The sequence below is a fragment of the Rhipicephalus sanguineus genome, chromosome 2, assembly GCF_013339695.2.
Source record: "Rhipicephalus sanguineus isolate Rsan-2018 chromosome 2, BIME_Rsan_1.4, whole genome shotgun sequence".
Lineage (NCBI taxonomy): Eukaryota > Metazoa > Arthropoda > Arachnida > Ixodida > Ixodidae > Rhipicephalus > Rhipicephalus sanguineus.
The window spans coordinates 82,305,512-82,319,710 of NC_051177.1; the positions used below are offsets into that span (position 1 = coordinate 82,305,512).

At 40.9% G+C, this 14,199-nt stretch overlaps 1 protein-coding gene across 2 annotated transcripts in view; it reads left to right on the plus strand.

Annotated features, from left to right (window-relative positions):
• Positions 1-2,615: 2,615 nt before the first annotated feature.
• LOC119383243 (cytoplasmic FMR1-interacting protein) overlaps positions 2,616-14,199 on the plus strand; it is a 34,902-nt gene continuing 23,318 nt past the window's right edge. Inside the window, exons 1-11 of one of the 2 annotated variants that reach the window (XM_037651292.2) lie at positions 2,616-2,723; positions 3,342-3,635; positions 7,211-7,288; positions 7,376-7,477; positions 8,601-8,782; positions 9,390-9,615; positions 10,429-10,533; positions 10,972-11,175; positions 11,692-11,865; positions 12,851-12,946; positions 13,392-13,531. In XM_037651292.2, the coding sequence (XP_037507220.1) occupies positions 3,429-3,635; positions 7,211-7,288; positions 7,376-7,477; positions 8,601-8,782; positions 9,390-9,615; positions 10,429-10,533; positions 10,972-11,175; positions 11,692-11,865; positions 12,851-12,946; positions 13,392-13,531 (1,514 nt within the window). In that variant the 5' untranslated portion in view covers positions 2,616-2,723; positions 3,342-3,428. Of the gene's footprint in view, positions 2,724-3,210; positions 3,636-7,210; positions 7,289-7,375; positions 7,478-8,600; positions 8,783-9,389; positions 9,616-10,428; positions 10,534-10,971; positions 11,176-11,691; positions 11,866-12,850; positions 12,947-13,391; positions 13,532-14,199 lie in introns of those variants that run through there. The other variant, XM_049412463.1, reaches the window with a different exon arrangement.

Genomic DNA, 14,199 nt, shown 5'->3' on the forward strand with positions numbered 1-14,199 from the left:
TTATTATTTTTTTTTTGCTTATGGCGAGTATTTGTGAACGAGAGAGAGATAATAAAGTTTATGGACTTTCGCGTGAGAGAAAGAGATAGGGGCGGAGTAAGGGAGGACTCTGAAATCTTTCGCTCACATAAAGCTTTTTTTTTTTTCATCTAAAACCTAAATACAATATGACGTTGATGGTACGACGGCAAGATGATGGCGAAGCCCAAATGAAAAAAAAAAATTGTTTAAGGATTATTTCATTCTGTGAAGGTGGACGAGCAGCGAAGCTGCTTGTAGTACATTACACAAGGCTAGAGAAGGGTAAATGTATCTATTTTCCTTATTTAATGATGTATGGTGACCATAGCTTCGAGATTACTGTGACATACACTGATTTACTCTGTTACAACCTGAGACAGAGTCTTGGCCAAAGACGTTAACTCTATATGCATGATCGCTGTTGAGTAACTTAACTGAATTGCAGTGGGGCTCAAGCCGTTGCACAGCGACTGCAGAATACATATATAGAATGATACGAAATTTTGAGCGCAAATAAACGACACAGCTAGGACGAAGAAGAGAAACACACACCACAAGTGCTGTTTAATTCCTTCTTCGTCCTGCGTCGTTTATTTGCGCTCAAAGTTTCATATCATAATGCGATACCAACTAGCCCACCTATAGCTATCCTGTTACTATAGAATGCCCACCGCGACCCGGATAGGCGTTTTCTGAAGCCTATCAGAAAACTATCATCATCATGAACGGGTATGTGCCACAGAAATCGGCCAAATCCCACTACTCACCGCAGGTTCACTAAGAGAGAGAAAGCTATAGAAAAAAAGAGAGAGAGAGAAATAAATTTGTGAATAAAGACATAAAAAGATAGAAAGACAGAGAAAGATGCAGAAAAGGAGAAAAGAGAGAGAAAGAGAAACACAGAAAGAGAGAGAAAGAGATAGAAAAGAAATAGAAAGATCAAGAGAGAAATAAAGAGAAAGAAAGATAAAAAAGCAGAGAGAAAGAAAGGGTCGTTCTATGAGAGCTGCGAACACTCGGTTCTGGAGTTTGGGCATCCGTGTCGTGACTAACCTAGCTAAAGCTTATAGCAACAACCTAGAAACAACCAGATTAGACTTCAGAATCGTCCACTTTCGCTGTTTCAAGCCTTGCGCGACTTAATGCAAGTTTTTGCAATTAATACTATTAGTGATGCAGAACTATCGATAGTACTATCGACACTATCAAGAGTTCAGTCACTATCGAACTATCGATGGTAAAAAAAAAAAAACTATCGATAGCGTTATCGATAATAAGTTTGACAGTATTACCACGCTAGTATAAAATCGACCGCGCGAAGTTATTGCAGCATAAACTTGGTTCCCCAAGTGTGTGGAGCAGCAAGAGCAAGATGAAGGGCAAGAATGTTGACATGCTTGCGCTACGTCACCAGAATTCTTGGCTGACACACGGCAATTAAGTTGAATTATTCATGCGTACAGGAAACGAGATCGTTAGATTTGACGGTGCTGTGCGGCCTCAAATTTATATTACTTTGTGTGATTTCAAAATAAATATATCAAGAACTAAGTTTGTTAATTGTAGGGTCACTTTTGAATATGAATTTATTCCAAGGCATATATATTCCTGCATTTTGACTGTTGAAATAATTTTTAGTTCTCCTTAAAATTGCTCATTAATTAAGTAAATGGAGTATTGCTGATAGTCTATCGCAAATGCTTTTTGGCAATATCGCCGGCCAGACACAGAATAATTATTCACAGCACTATATTGATAGCAATGTAAGGTAGTAATACTACCTATATACGGTACTATCGATTGCACTATCGACATTTTATCGATACGTATACTAGATCGATAGTTCAACAAAAACTATCGATTCCATCGATAGCCGATTTGCTGGTAGTTTTGCATCACTACTGGACAGGCCTTTTTTTTATCGGGTTGCGGAACGGCGATATGAGGTGACCAAAACTACACTTTGCTGGTGAGAAACTGACCGACCAGACGAACCAAACTACAAACCCTGTAAAAGCAGAAATACTGGTATATCAGGCATACCAGGAGCACGCTATACTAGTATCAAGTATATAGCGCGCTCAGGTAAAAACTCTGTGGAAGAAAAGAAACCATATATAACCTTGCAATGTCCTGAGTTCCACATCAAGAACATTCAGAGCTTCTTGCTAATTTCTGTTTCTGGTCAGGGAGAGTAAATTTCTACAGAAAAAAAGAAAGCAATGTTATTTCATTCCGAACTTTAACGTTACGCTCTTGAATTAGTCAGCTGGTCTACCGGACAACCTAAAAATTCAAACTGTCTAGCAGCTCATATCAAAAGTGATTAGCTGTGCTCACACATTCCCCATGAAAAACTCCGAAGTATCAAAACGGCGTGACATCTATTATACACTGGGCATTACAGGGACCTAAAAATATTAACATGTCCTATTTTTTATAGCTCCCACTTACAAAGTTAATCGGGGTTGATGCGCGTTGATATCATTTCCCATATGGGATCACGCAGAACCAGCGCAGAAAGGTTTCGGTTTCGTTTGCCCATAGTTGCTCGGCGCTTTTCATCACGAACGAGGTGCGTTGATGCTGAAGTCAGATGGCGCTTCTGTAGAAAGCATCAAAATGGCTGTCTTTGCGGCTGTTAGGGAGTGCCGAAAGTTACTGGGACAGTAGTTAAAGGCTGGCGTTTTTCCCTCGCTGAGGTTTGTAGCTACTTCCGAGTCATACTCAGAGCGAACTACTTTCAGTTTACACACATATCTTGATTCCGCGAGCCTTCGCTAAGTGTTCTTTAATTAGAGATGGCATCTATGATCATGGGGCAAGGAAACTCCGGAAACAAGTAGTACCCCCAATGTTTTCTCCGGCGTGTTTCGTTCTCGATATGATGTCATTTGTACTGTGTCAGTTAATAAACTATATTTAAATGTAAATGTGTCTTTTAAGCGTGGTGACGAGAACCGCAAATCGCACAAAGTTTGTGTCCGCTTTACGCCTTGCGAGCGCTACCCGTACCGCACATGCCGTACGCGTTTGTCCGTGGCGATTGGGCAAGTGTGATTCGGAAGCTGACTAAGCCGCCGTGTATCATCTTCCGGCTGGCTGGAAAGATATATGTATACATAAAAACGATAACGCTATGCCCCGCCCTTCTCAAGTGCGATAGCCACGCTGTCACAAACATCGTGAGACGTAGCGCGATGTGCGTCCACCTCCGGAATACTCTACCGTCGAGTGTGAAATTTCGAAGTGTTTAGAGGAGCTTGCAGAATACGTTGAAAGAGAATTCACTCGCTTGGCGTCGTGTAACTATGTCGCAGGACGCGGGACAACCCAGCGTCGGCAGCGGTGAAGAGTCGGCCGAGCAGAGGACCGAAACTGCTGCCACCGACGCAACAGGCAAAACCATGGCAGCGGAGGTGACACTCGCCGACGCCTTGTCCAACGTCGATGTGTTGGACGAGTTGCCGCTGCCGGATCAACAGCCCTGCATCGAAGCCCTGCCTTGCAGCATAGTCTATCACGCCAACTTCGACACGAATTTCGAAGACCGAAATGCATTCGTCACGGGAGTCGCCAAGTACATTGAAGAAGCCACCGTCCATGCCGAGCTTGTAAGCTTGTGTACCGCAGTTCTGCATGCCGTGTTCAGCTTCAGCTCTGTAAAAGCATAAACCGAGAGTATATGCCAACCGAATGTAGGTCGCTTAATTAGCGTTTGCGTCGTGATCGTTCGTGCGTCCACGCGTTTCCTTGGTGCGAATGACTCGGACAGATATTGAGAACAGATTGTGTAAACGATGATATCAATACTTAATATTTTAATGCTTTCAAGGATGCATCTCATCTATTCGTATGTTGCTTAGGGGGAAGGACTACTGTTAATGAAAACGCCCTTATGTGTAAAAGTTGCATGGAATTTGTGAACAAATATAATGCAGCTTAATATATACTGATGAGCTATTTGGTGACCCATGGTGCTGATGAAGCAGCACACAAAAGACGTTCACACACACATAAAGAAAAATGCACACACGCAGGCACAGTTGCAGACCAGTGCTTTTGTGTGCATCTTTCTTCGTGTATGTGTGAAGATGTATTTTGTGTGCTGCTTCATCAATACCGTGCTAACATTTAATCACATGGCAGACACAATAGACATACATTGCATTTGAGGTACATTAATGCATCGTAAACCAGTTAACTAAACTGACAGTGAAGAGCACAGAAGGTTCATAATGTAGGAAAAACTACAATACCCGCAATTTATCCATGCAATGCCATATGACGATGGCCAGTGTGGTCTCCACAAAATTTCTTCGTCTTCTTTTTTTTTTTCTGTCTTAAGAAGCAAGCATTTTAGAACACTATGTGGCTTGTTACACACACTCATAGGACAGAGCAAAAGGCAACAACATATAAGTATTTTACGTGCATGCTGCAGCTGATGTATTTCCATTCCTTCTTAGTGGTGGGCTCTAATTCTAGCTCTCTGTTAGTCCAGTAACAGGCAGACATTGATTTCTGACTTATCTCCGTAAACTCTAACTCTTTTAATACAGTAGACTATAATCTATAAACTTATCATTGAGTAGCTGGGATCTAGCAACATACTTGTAATTGTGAGCATCATCTTCACGAGGGCCACAGCACTGTAATTGAATTTTTCTGCAACATGGCTAAAGATGTCAATCTCAATATAAAGGTTCACACAATCTTGTGGATTTTTCCGAAGTATTCATGGCCGTGTTTGTCACTAAGCTGCTGTACGAAGTGTGTCATCCTAACCTAGTTCGCTGGATGGCTAGCTTTCTTTCTAACCACTTTAAATATGTGTACTGTAAGTCTTGTAGCTCATCTATTGGTCATGTGTCATCTTGTATGCTGTATGTCACTTAAAACATAGTCCCTACACACCTTATTTTACTTGTCGTACTACACCTGCTTATGTAATTACATAACATTAACCGAACTTTCATGTACAGATAGCTCTCTCACCAATCCAAGATTTTTCAAAACTTCAACCTAAAAGCAAAACTTATGAACACAGCTTTTCACTTTAACTATATAATTCTGGAACACTTTTTCAGGAGATCTTGACTTATTGTCATTGCCTGATTTCTTGTTTACACAGGATGTACGATATTTTCCCCACTCTTGCAATACCCTTTGCAGGGATGCACTGCATATAAATATGGAAGCTTTTATGGCCATGTCTGCAGCAATTATCCATTTTAATTTCCTTTTCAGACACCACTTCTAGTGCTTCATTTAGTTTTGCCTAGTTTGCAAAACACTATATCCATGCAACTTTCTACAGAAACGATAATATAAGAACATCAACAGTTTCATGCCTAACATACATGGAAAGCACCTATCTAGCCTCTTAAAAAAATACGCCTGATGCAAAACATAAAAAAAAAAACAAGCTGAAATAAGTAGACCAACCACACAATGACATGCTGCTGAAACTGAGTGCAAACTGCCAGCCAAATTACACAGCTAATTTTACTAACACTTTATTCATATTATTCAGGAATTGCTGCAAATTCTTCCAAGGCATATACCGAATGCTTTAGATTGTTTTTGGCGCATGTTTGTTGTCACTATTCTTGTGTTTTACCCAGCTTGATGGCTTATGGTACTATGTTTAATCATTAAGCATGAGGGTGCAAAAACACCCATGTGCTTAAATTTCAGTGTTAGCGGTAACGCATTACAAATAATGCCATTACCGGTAACACGTTACTGACTGGTAGTTTAGTAATGTACTCGTTACCATTTTGTAATTACAATGGGTAACATACTTACATTAACATTTTTCGGTAACGTGAGGTTCATGTTACTCGTTACTTTTTATTCCAATTATCCCAGGAGTCTTACACAAAACTGCTTCGTCTCATAGGCCCCCCATTCCCAGAGCTATCCTTATGCAGCAGCGTACTGCTATCGGCCTGCCAGGTGTCGAAAATAGGAGTATCATCTAATGCATCCGTTGAGTGCCTATTTACTGTAGCTGTGGACGTATTCACTAAGAAGCGAGGCATGCTGTCCAATGGCAGCTTAGAAATTGAGCTGTTGCTTAAATTCTACTAGTTGTAGTTGTCAGCAAGTTGTCTCTGCAACACTATAGCACTGTTTATCAGTTCTGTTTTCAAAATAAAATTTGCTTCTATCTGCTTTTAGCTGCGGGTATACGTTTCTCGTTGTAGAGTTCCTGAGCTAGCGAGGCTGACCTTGAATGCCTTCGCATAAGCACTCTCAATTTTGATGGCAGTTATTAAAGGGGCAAAAGTGATTTCTGCTGCAGATATTTTTTTCCGGGACTATGCAATTTAAGGATTTCGGGCTTTTTATTCCTACAAGATCTGTGCAAATGTTTTTCTACGCAAGTAGAAATACGCCATTGGGGTTACTGTTGCAAGATTTGTTGAGAGATCAGTGATGTTTTCTTTCCGAAGAGCGTTGTTGATGAAATCTCATTTTCTGTTCACTGTCACTTTGAGAAATGGCTTTACCATGTGCCACGGAGCTATAAGCCATCACATGCAACTCTACAGTACGCTATAATATTGCTAAAGTTCAGCACACTTGTGCAAATTGCAGTGAGGGCACACTGATTCAAGTTTTTGACCCTGGAGTAGAACAGGGTCACAGGAACTGAACAGGGAACAGGAACTGAAGTTTGTGCTATTTAACTGTTCAAATGGAGTACCAACTAGCCCAAACACGCACCTTGCTGGAGTAGAAGTAGCGTGCATTACTTTTTTTCGGTAATGGTAACGGTAATGCGTTGCCTTTTTTTTTTTGTAAGCAACGTAGGGCAGTAACGCATTCCTTTTTTGTTAGCGTAATGAGTTACGTATTTAGTTACTTTTTGTAGGTAACGCATACAACGCTGGTAGATTTAGGTGCTCGTTAAAGAACGCCAGGTGGTCATAATTAATCTGGACCCATCGACTGCTGCGTGCCCCTTCCTCATATTGAAGTTTTGGCGCATAAAATCCCAAAACTTAACCTTTTGTGTTTGATGCATTTTGTTAGCGTGTACGTGCACTGTACCAGATGGGTATCTGGCTGGCTCTCTGTTATGTGTGCAACTTTCGTATTTAAATGACACATCAGTATTTTTGTTGCCACACTTCTCTGCCTCAGCATAACACAACTCGTTCCTTTCAAACTTCTGCAGAATGAAATGCTTGAGCAAGGACAAGAGCATGCGGTCATGCTTTATACGTGGAGGTGTTGCTCACGTGCCATTCCACAGGTACAAACTTTGCTTTGTCTTGTTTTTGAGTGCTTTGTCGTTTGCGTGACTCTAATCTTGTAATTATTTTGCACTTTTCTTTTTTAGCCTAAGTCAAATGAGCAACCAAATAGGGTAGAGATCTATGAAAAGACAGTCGAAGTACTCGCACCCGAGGTGAACAAGCTGCTCAACTTCATGTACTTTCAGGTAAGACGTCAAAAGCGCTTTATTTACATCACATGCATTGCTGATGACATTTTTTAAACAATTCCCATTGAACTAGATCACGTCAACTTGTACTTTTTATGGACCTGTTCACTCAAGACATTGTAGGTTTATGAGACGAAGACATTTAGGAATGGCTAGGCAATAATTTTGTTTTTCAGTATTCTATACTAGTATTTAGAGTGTTTCTATGTACAAGCTGTACATTAGTAAACAAAAGGATGACGCAGTGCAACGTTGGGAGGGGAGGCAGGAGGAGCAACTCCAGATTCAGTTTCACTGTCTGCTTTCTTTTTTTGTGACAGCCATTAGCAGTTATCGTTCTGAAACCTATGTACGGTGCTCTGATATCTAGGTTCCCGAATTTTTAACTTCAGCGTTGGTTGTCTGGACCTGTTTTGGCTCTCCTGACATATTTCACTGTCTCCGATTGCTCGTCAATGCATATATTTTTTGACAAAGCTGAGCTGTTGTAGTATACCTTGTTAAATAAATTCCAGTTTTTTTTCACATTCTTTGAAATCTGTCACAAAAGAGTAGTTTCAAATACACTTTATCATTGTGACTGCTTTTAAAGTCTGATGCCACAAGGGCGAATGTATCGTGTTTCATATTTTAAATTTGATTCTTTCCAAATATGATTTCAGGGCAAGAATAACTATTCAAGAACCATACAAAGAATTGTCAATAGAGTGCAACTGAACAATCCAATCTTCTGATTAGTTTATCACTAAATAAATTGTGACTTGACTACCATTTAATTGTTTTTTAGTGTGAATATACTCTCCTAACAAGAAATGAAAATGATCAAGTTATTTTTCAAGAGGTGGAATGGTGCTTCAGCCTTTGGGGGATAACGTACTATTTTTTTTTCCCGCTGTAAAGAGGTCCTTTTATGGAACCTTTTTGCTTAACATCTGAGCCCACGATCTCACATTTGTTAACATTTTACAGATGCTTATGTCTGGTGGTGTAGTGGCATAATACATGGGCATACTGCTCAGTTTTTGCTTGGAAGTGCTTCTTTTGCTACAGCATTAGAGGCCACTTTGCTCTGCTTGAATGAAGGGTTAGCAGAAAATGCAACATCCAACTGCGCTTTCAGAGGAGGGCCATTGACCGGTTCACAGCTGAGGTTAGGAGGTTGTGCCATGCCGAAAAACGGAAAGACTTCGTCTCGGAAGCCTACCTCTTAACCCTTGGCAAGTTCATCAATATGTTCGCTGTGCTGGATGAGCTGAAAAACATGAAGTCAAGTGTGAAGAATGACTATGCAACTTACAGGAGGTACGTTTGTCATTAGTAGTTGCTTTAAATGTGCACATTTACAGCATTATGTCTCTTATGGGCACACATAGTTTTAGATGCTCATAACCTGTGCAGTGGTGCCTTGGAATGATACAGATGGAAATAGTTATACATGTGTTCTAATGCAAATTTTGAGTGTCTCACTCTCTTAGATAGTAAAGGATAACGAAAGTAATGAAATCCTCCTCCACACAGAGAAAACATCTTATTCTTGATATTCTTTTTGTTCAATTGAAAGACTTGAAATTCATTTCGTGCTGTGTTTGCTGGCAAAACGCATCAAGTACCATCATGCGCATTATTCTCAAACTACTCGTGGAGATTAAACTAACATTTCATTGTTTCCTTTTTTCTTATGAGTTGTACTAATTTGCAATTGTATAAACATCTTTTGAAAGAGAGAGAGAGACTCTTCATTGGAAAAAGATATTTGTTGGTTGGGTACCATGTCATTGTTTTTTGTTTTTCTCTGTTTCTTGTTTTCTTGTTTTTTCTCCATTTCAAATTCTATTGGTTAGACTCAAGGCTCCGCTCAGTACTATCAAAAAAAGCTTTATATATAAAGTTTATAAAATGTGCCTTACAGGGCAGCCCAGTTCCTGAAAGTAATGGCTGACTCTCAAGCGCTTCAGGAGTCGCAGAACCTGTCCATGTTCCTTGCGACACAGAACAAGATACGGGATACGCTCAAGGAGACTCTGGAAAAAATTGTTGGCTATGATGACCTCTTAGCAGACATTGTCAACATCTGCGTCCAAATGTACGAGACCAAAATGTACATGCTGCCTGCAGAGAAGCACATGCTAGTTAAAGTGAGTACACCATACAATGGTCACTGGATTTTTAAAGTAAGGACTGATGCTCTGAAACTTCTGTTTATGAAAATTTATCATTGGCACTTTCGTCTCTTCCTGTTTAGTCCCATTAAATGAAATGAACCGGTCCCATCTTTTTTTTTTTAGCCTAGCCTAGCCTAGAAAGCATGTGTGAATCAATGTGTGAATCCTGTTCCCTGCCAGAACGTCATTGATGTCCTTTTTGTTATGAAGTGAAAGAATTTCCTAGGTGCCAAGCATGAACTGTACAGTCAGTGGGAGGTCATTGCATTGTTTCGGTAGCCCAGAAATTGGCCCATTGTGGTGGGGTGCTTGTTAAGCTGCAGTAGCGGCCATCTCATTGCCGACTTTTGTAGGGTTACCTTACAGCATGTTGTTGGCACGTATCCATAGGTGTTTTGTGTGCAAGATTGGCACTGAAAGTATTGCTCCACCAGCACTGCTCATAGCTAATGTGGCGTACGAGTATTCTTTTAACTGCAGAAGTCAAATATGCAGGCTTAGGTTGCAACTAGCCTGTAAAATATTATATGCAGTGAGCGAAAAAACAATTCTGAGATACTGGCTTTTTGTTGTCACACCCATATCAAGAGAGATCATATAGCTTGATGAAATATTTCAATAATGTGCACTACATTCTATTTCTCTTGCTTCCTTTTGATATGTGTGGGTACGAGCAAAGCACAGGTTCCTAGTTGGCAAATTTATTTCGTACATTTTGTTGTCAGTGGCTGTTTCGAGAAAACTGCTTGCAAAGCTTTCATGGCTTCCTTTGTTTCCTGTGCTTAGGTGATGGGATTTGGTCTCTTTCTAATGGACGGAGAGGTGTGCAACATCAACAAACAAGACCAGAAGAAACGGATAAACATCAGCAAGATTGATAAGATATTCAAGGTCAGATTTTAATCTGTACCCTACATGCATTCTTTAGGGCCTGGCCACACTGCGCAGCCCATTGACACAAGATGATGTATTTCGCAACAAGTGTTGTAAAGGATTGGTCTTACCATACTAGTGTCTTCATTGTTTATGGTAGTTATGGGCAACCCATTTAATCCCTTTTAGGCACATTACGACATTAACCAAAGCCAGTGGTGTTGCGAAAATTTATGTTGAATGCCTAAGGTTTTCCTATTGTTTTTTACTGTTGTCAGTGAACATTATGGTACTGGTAGTTTTGCCGATGTAAGTTCTCAGCTTCACTCTGAACTATTTTGGCAATATGCCATAATCAAATACAGCTGAACAAAGAATTGTAAGCCTCGGTGTTTTTTTTTTTCTGTTCCACAACAAAGAGTAGTATTTTGTTCATGCCCGTGCTCCTCGCTGTAGGCTCTGGAGATGGTGCCACTGTTTGGAGACATGCAGATAGCACCATTCCACTATATCAAGTGCAGTCCGCACTATGAGGCATCCCGGTGGCCATTGGCCAGTTCGAGCAGCCCCAGCCCTCAGTCCGACCTGCTGCAGCATCTGCCAGCCATACGTGACGACTACGAACGCTACATCAGCGAACTCGCACGTCACAGCAACGAGGTTGGCTTCTTTTCGTTCACTCTGTGCAGTGCCCTTTCTTGTGCTGCAGTGCTTTAGCAAGATTGAAATGTTTATTTGGTTCTTAGATGAAGACCACATGTGTGTGTGAAATCTGGTGGCTGTGATGACTTACATGATAGTGCATAGCATTGGCCACGTTTCATGGAAGGCACAATGCATAACCAAGCTGTGATTAATGCACGGCCATACCCTATAACACACTGTGGCCTTGAGCACTGCTTATAAATAAATAAGCAAGTGCTATATGGAATATTAAGCCTGCCTTCCTGCTGAGTGGTCGTTGCTGTGGTTGTTGGTGGTGGTGGTAGGTGCGGTTAGAAAAGAACTCTAAATATTTTGATAGTAAAAGGGCTTTATGTATACAGAAGGGATTTAATTGAATGTCATTGAGCTATAATGTGCATATGTTTTTCCCCACATTCTTTAATATTATTGTGGTCTCGGGAAAAGCATTTTTTTTTAAAGCCCTTCAAGACAATCTGAATATTATTTCAGGTTACGACAACTGTAAAAGAAACACCACGAACTGATGCAGAGAACAAGGAGCTCAATGACCTAGCTCTTAGGGGCCTCCAACTCCTGTCTGACTGGACAACTCATGTCACGGAGCTCTACTCGTGGAAATTGATGCACCCTACTGACCCACATCAGAACAAGGAATGTCCGCAGGTTAGTATTTCTCTTCTGGCTGCACTTAAAAGCTTACCAAGGTGCAGCAAGATGTTTGGCCTTCTGTTATCGAAGTTGTGTGTTGTATAAAAAATTCACCGACGATTACGATACTGCCTAATGCGAATTCTTAGCGCAGCTTTGTGTTGGGGCAAGGCCAACTGTGTTTGAAGTTTTGGCTTTCCGCAAGGTACCCATTTTTATGAAATAGGACAGCACCCACTATGCCATTCTGTGTCTTTCTGTGGATAAGCGAGGTACCGCTACACATCTATAAGGTATTACGTGCACTTTGTTGATGATGCATGTGGTCGATGACAATGAAGAATTATGGCTGAGCACTTTGCAGTGGTTGGGAAGCATTAAACCACAAACTCGTTGCACAGTTATCATTGTGTCATGACTGGTTGTATTTTTACTCTTCTGCCTCGCTATATTACATAGGTTAACGCAATTCCTTGCCGACATGATGCCTGTATAAGGTCTTCTTGCAAATGAGTTTCAAGCACGAGCGTGGCTCTGTGGTAGAATAGTACTCAACTACCACGCAGGGGGCCCGGGGGCAAATCGCATTCGATCCTAGGCATTTTTTTCTCATTTTATTGTTTCATGTCTATCGGTTATGCCACCGACGGTGACGTTGACGCCGCTCATCGCAGGAATGGGCACCTAAGAGCTGCGCTCTAAAACTTATAACTCCTTGACCCTTTCTCTTTAGGCATTGATCAACTTGTATCTAGCAGTTATCTCAGTTGTACCTAGCAACTGTCTTAGTAAATGAGCTTGCATGATAATCCTGTTGACAACTTGTGAGTTGGTGGTCTTGTTGATTGAACATGTTAGGAGCACCAGCTCCTGTCATATCACTAAACCCTTTTAATTGCTTGTGACAATCAACTTTTTTTTCTTGTGTCTTTGAGTTTCCTGTGCTTATGCATGATATTAAGCATCCTGTGCCCCCGTCATTCTTTTTTTCTGGCTGCAGGAGGCTGAGGAGTACGAGCGAGCCACACGCTACAACTATAACGAAGAAGAAAAGTTTGGCTTGATCGAAGTGATAGCCATGGTAAAAGGACTACAGGTATGCTCCTATACGTCCCCATTGTTTTCTTCTTCGTCAAAAAAAATGCATTGCACATTTTTTAACATTGTATCTCATTATTTTCTTGATAACATGCTGTGCATGTAGTACAGAGGAAATAGTCCAGCTGTGAAAAATTGTTGGTTGCAGTTAGCATCACCAATAGTCTCAGCATTGCTGTTGACACTATTCACTTAACGTAGGTGTTGATAATACTCCGTCACATGACATGTCAGAGTAGTAGTCCAGTCGGACTTATATTGTTGACTGTTTTGTACTGTGCTAGGTTATCATCCCTAGCTGTTTTGATACATTTGGAGTTCAAGTTCTCTTGAATCAGTGCCAAAGTTTCCACCTGGGTATTCTTTCTTCGACCTGAAATTTGTCATATGCCAGAAGATATGCAGATGCACTTCACTAACTACCGCTCCTTCTTGGCCACCAGGTTCTCATGAGTCGAATGGAGACAGTCTTCACAGATGCCGTCCGGCGACATGTGTATTACGAACTGCAGGGATTTGTGCAGCACACTTTGCGAGAACCGCTGCGGAAAGCCGTGAAGAACAAGAGGGACCTCGTCCGCAGGTGTGATAGCCTTCAATATTTACTTTTCTAAAATTGAACTGAAATTTGCTTTTGTGGGCACTGTTGTAATATCTGAATAGCAAGTTCAAGCTTTGTTGCTGCATTCTTGGATGGGGTCACACGAATACAGTAAGACCATCGCATTTGCAGAGATTCAGATTTGGTGTTGGGCGACAGTGTATCTTGCCATGTTTCTTTCTTTTTTTTGCCATGGCAAAACTGAATTTCAAGAAGTTGATCACTCGGAGACATTGTAATTCATAAAAAACACACAGCAGGTATTAACGCAGAAGCACCACTTATCTTTCCAGAAGATTCATGCTTGCTACATGGGTGTATTGCTAGGAGCTTGGACGATGATTGCATAAACAACACCTTCTCATTGCTTCTCATTAGGCTTGTGCGAATATTCGAGTACTTCGAATATTCGAACGAATATTACAGTATTCGAATTCGCTTCGACACGAATTTAAATTCTAGGAAATTTCTAAGTATTCGAAATGAACGAATAGACATACCGTATTTACTCGAATCTAACGCGCACCTTTTTCCCGGTAAAACGAGTCCAAAAATCGCATGCGCGTTAGAATCGAGTACCGAAAAAAAAAAAAAAGAAACTTGGTTATTATATTGCCATCGGCATTTCAAAACGGCTGCCTCCTACGCGC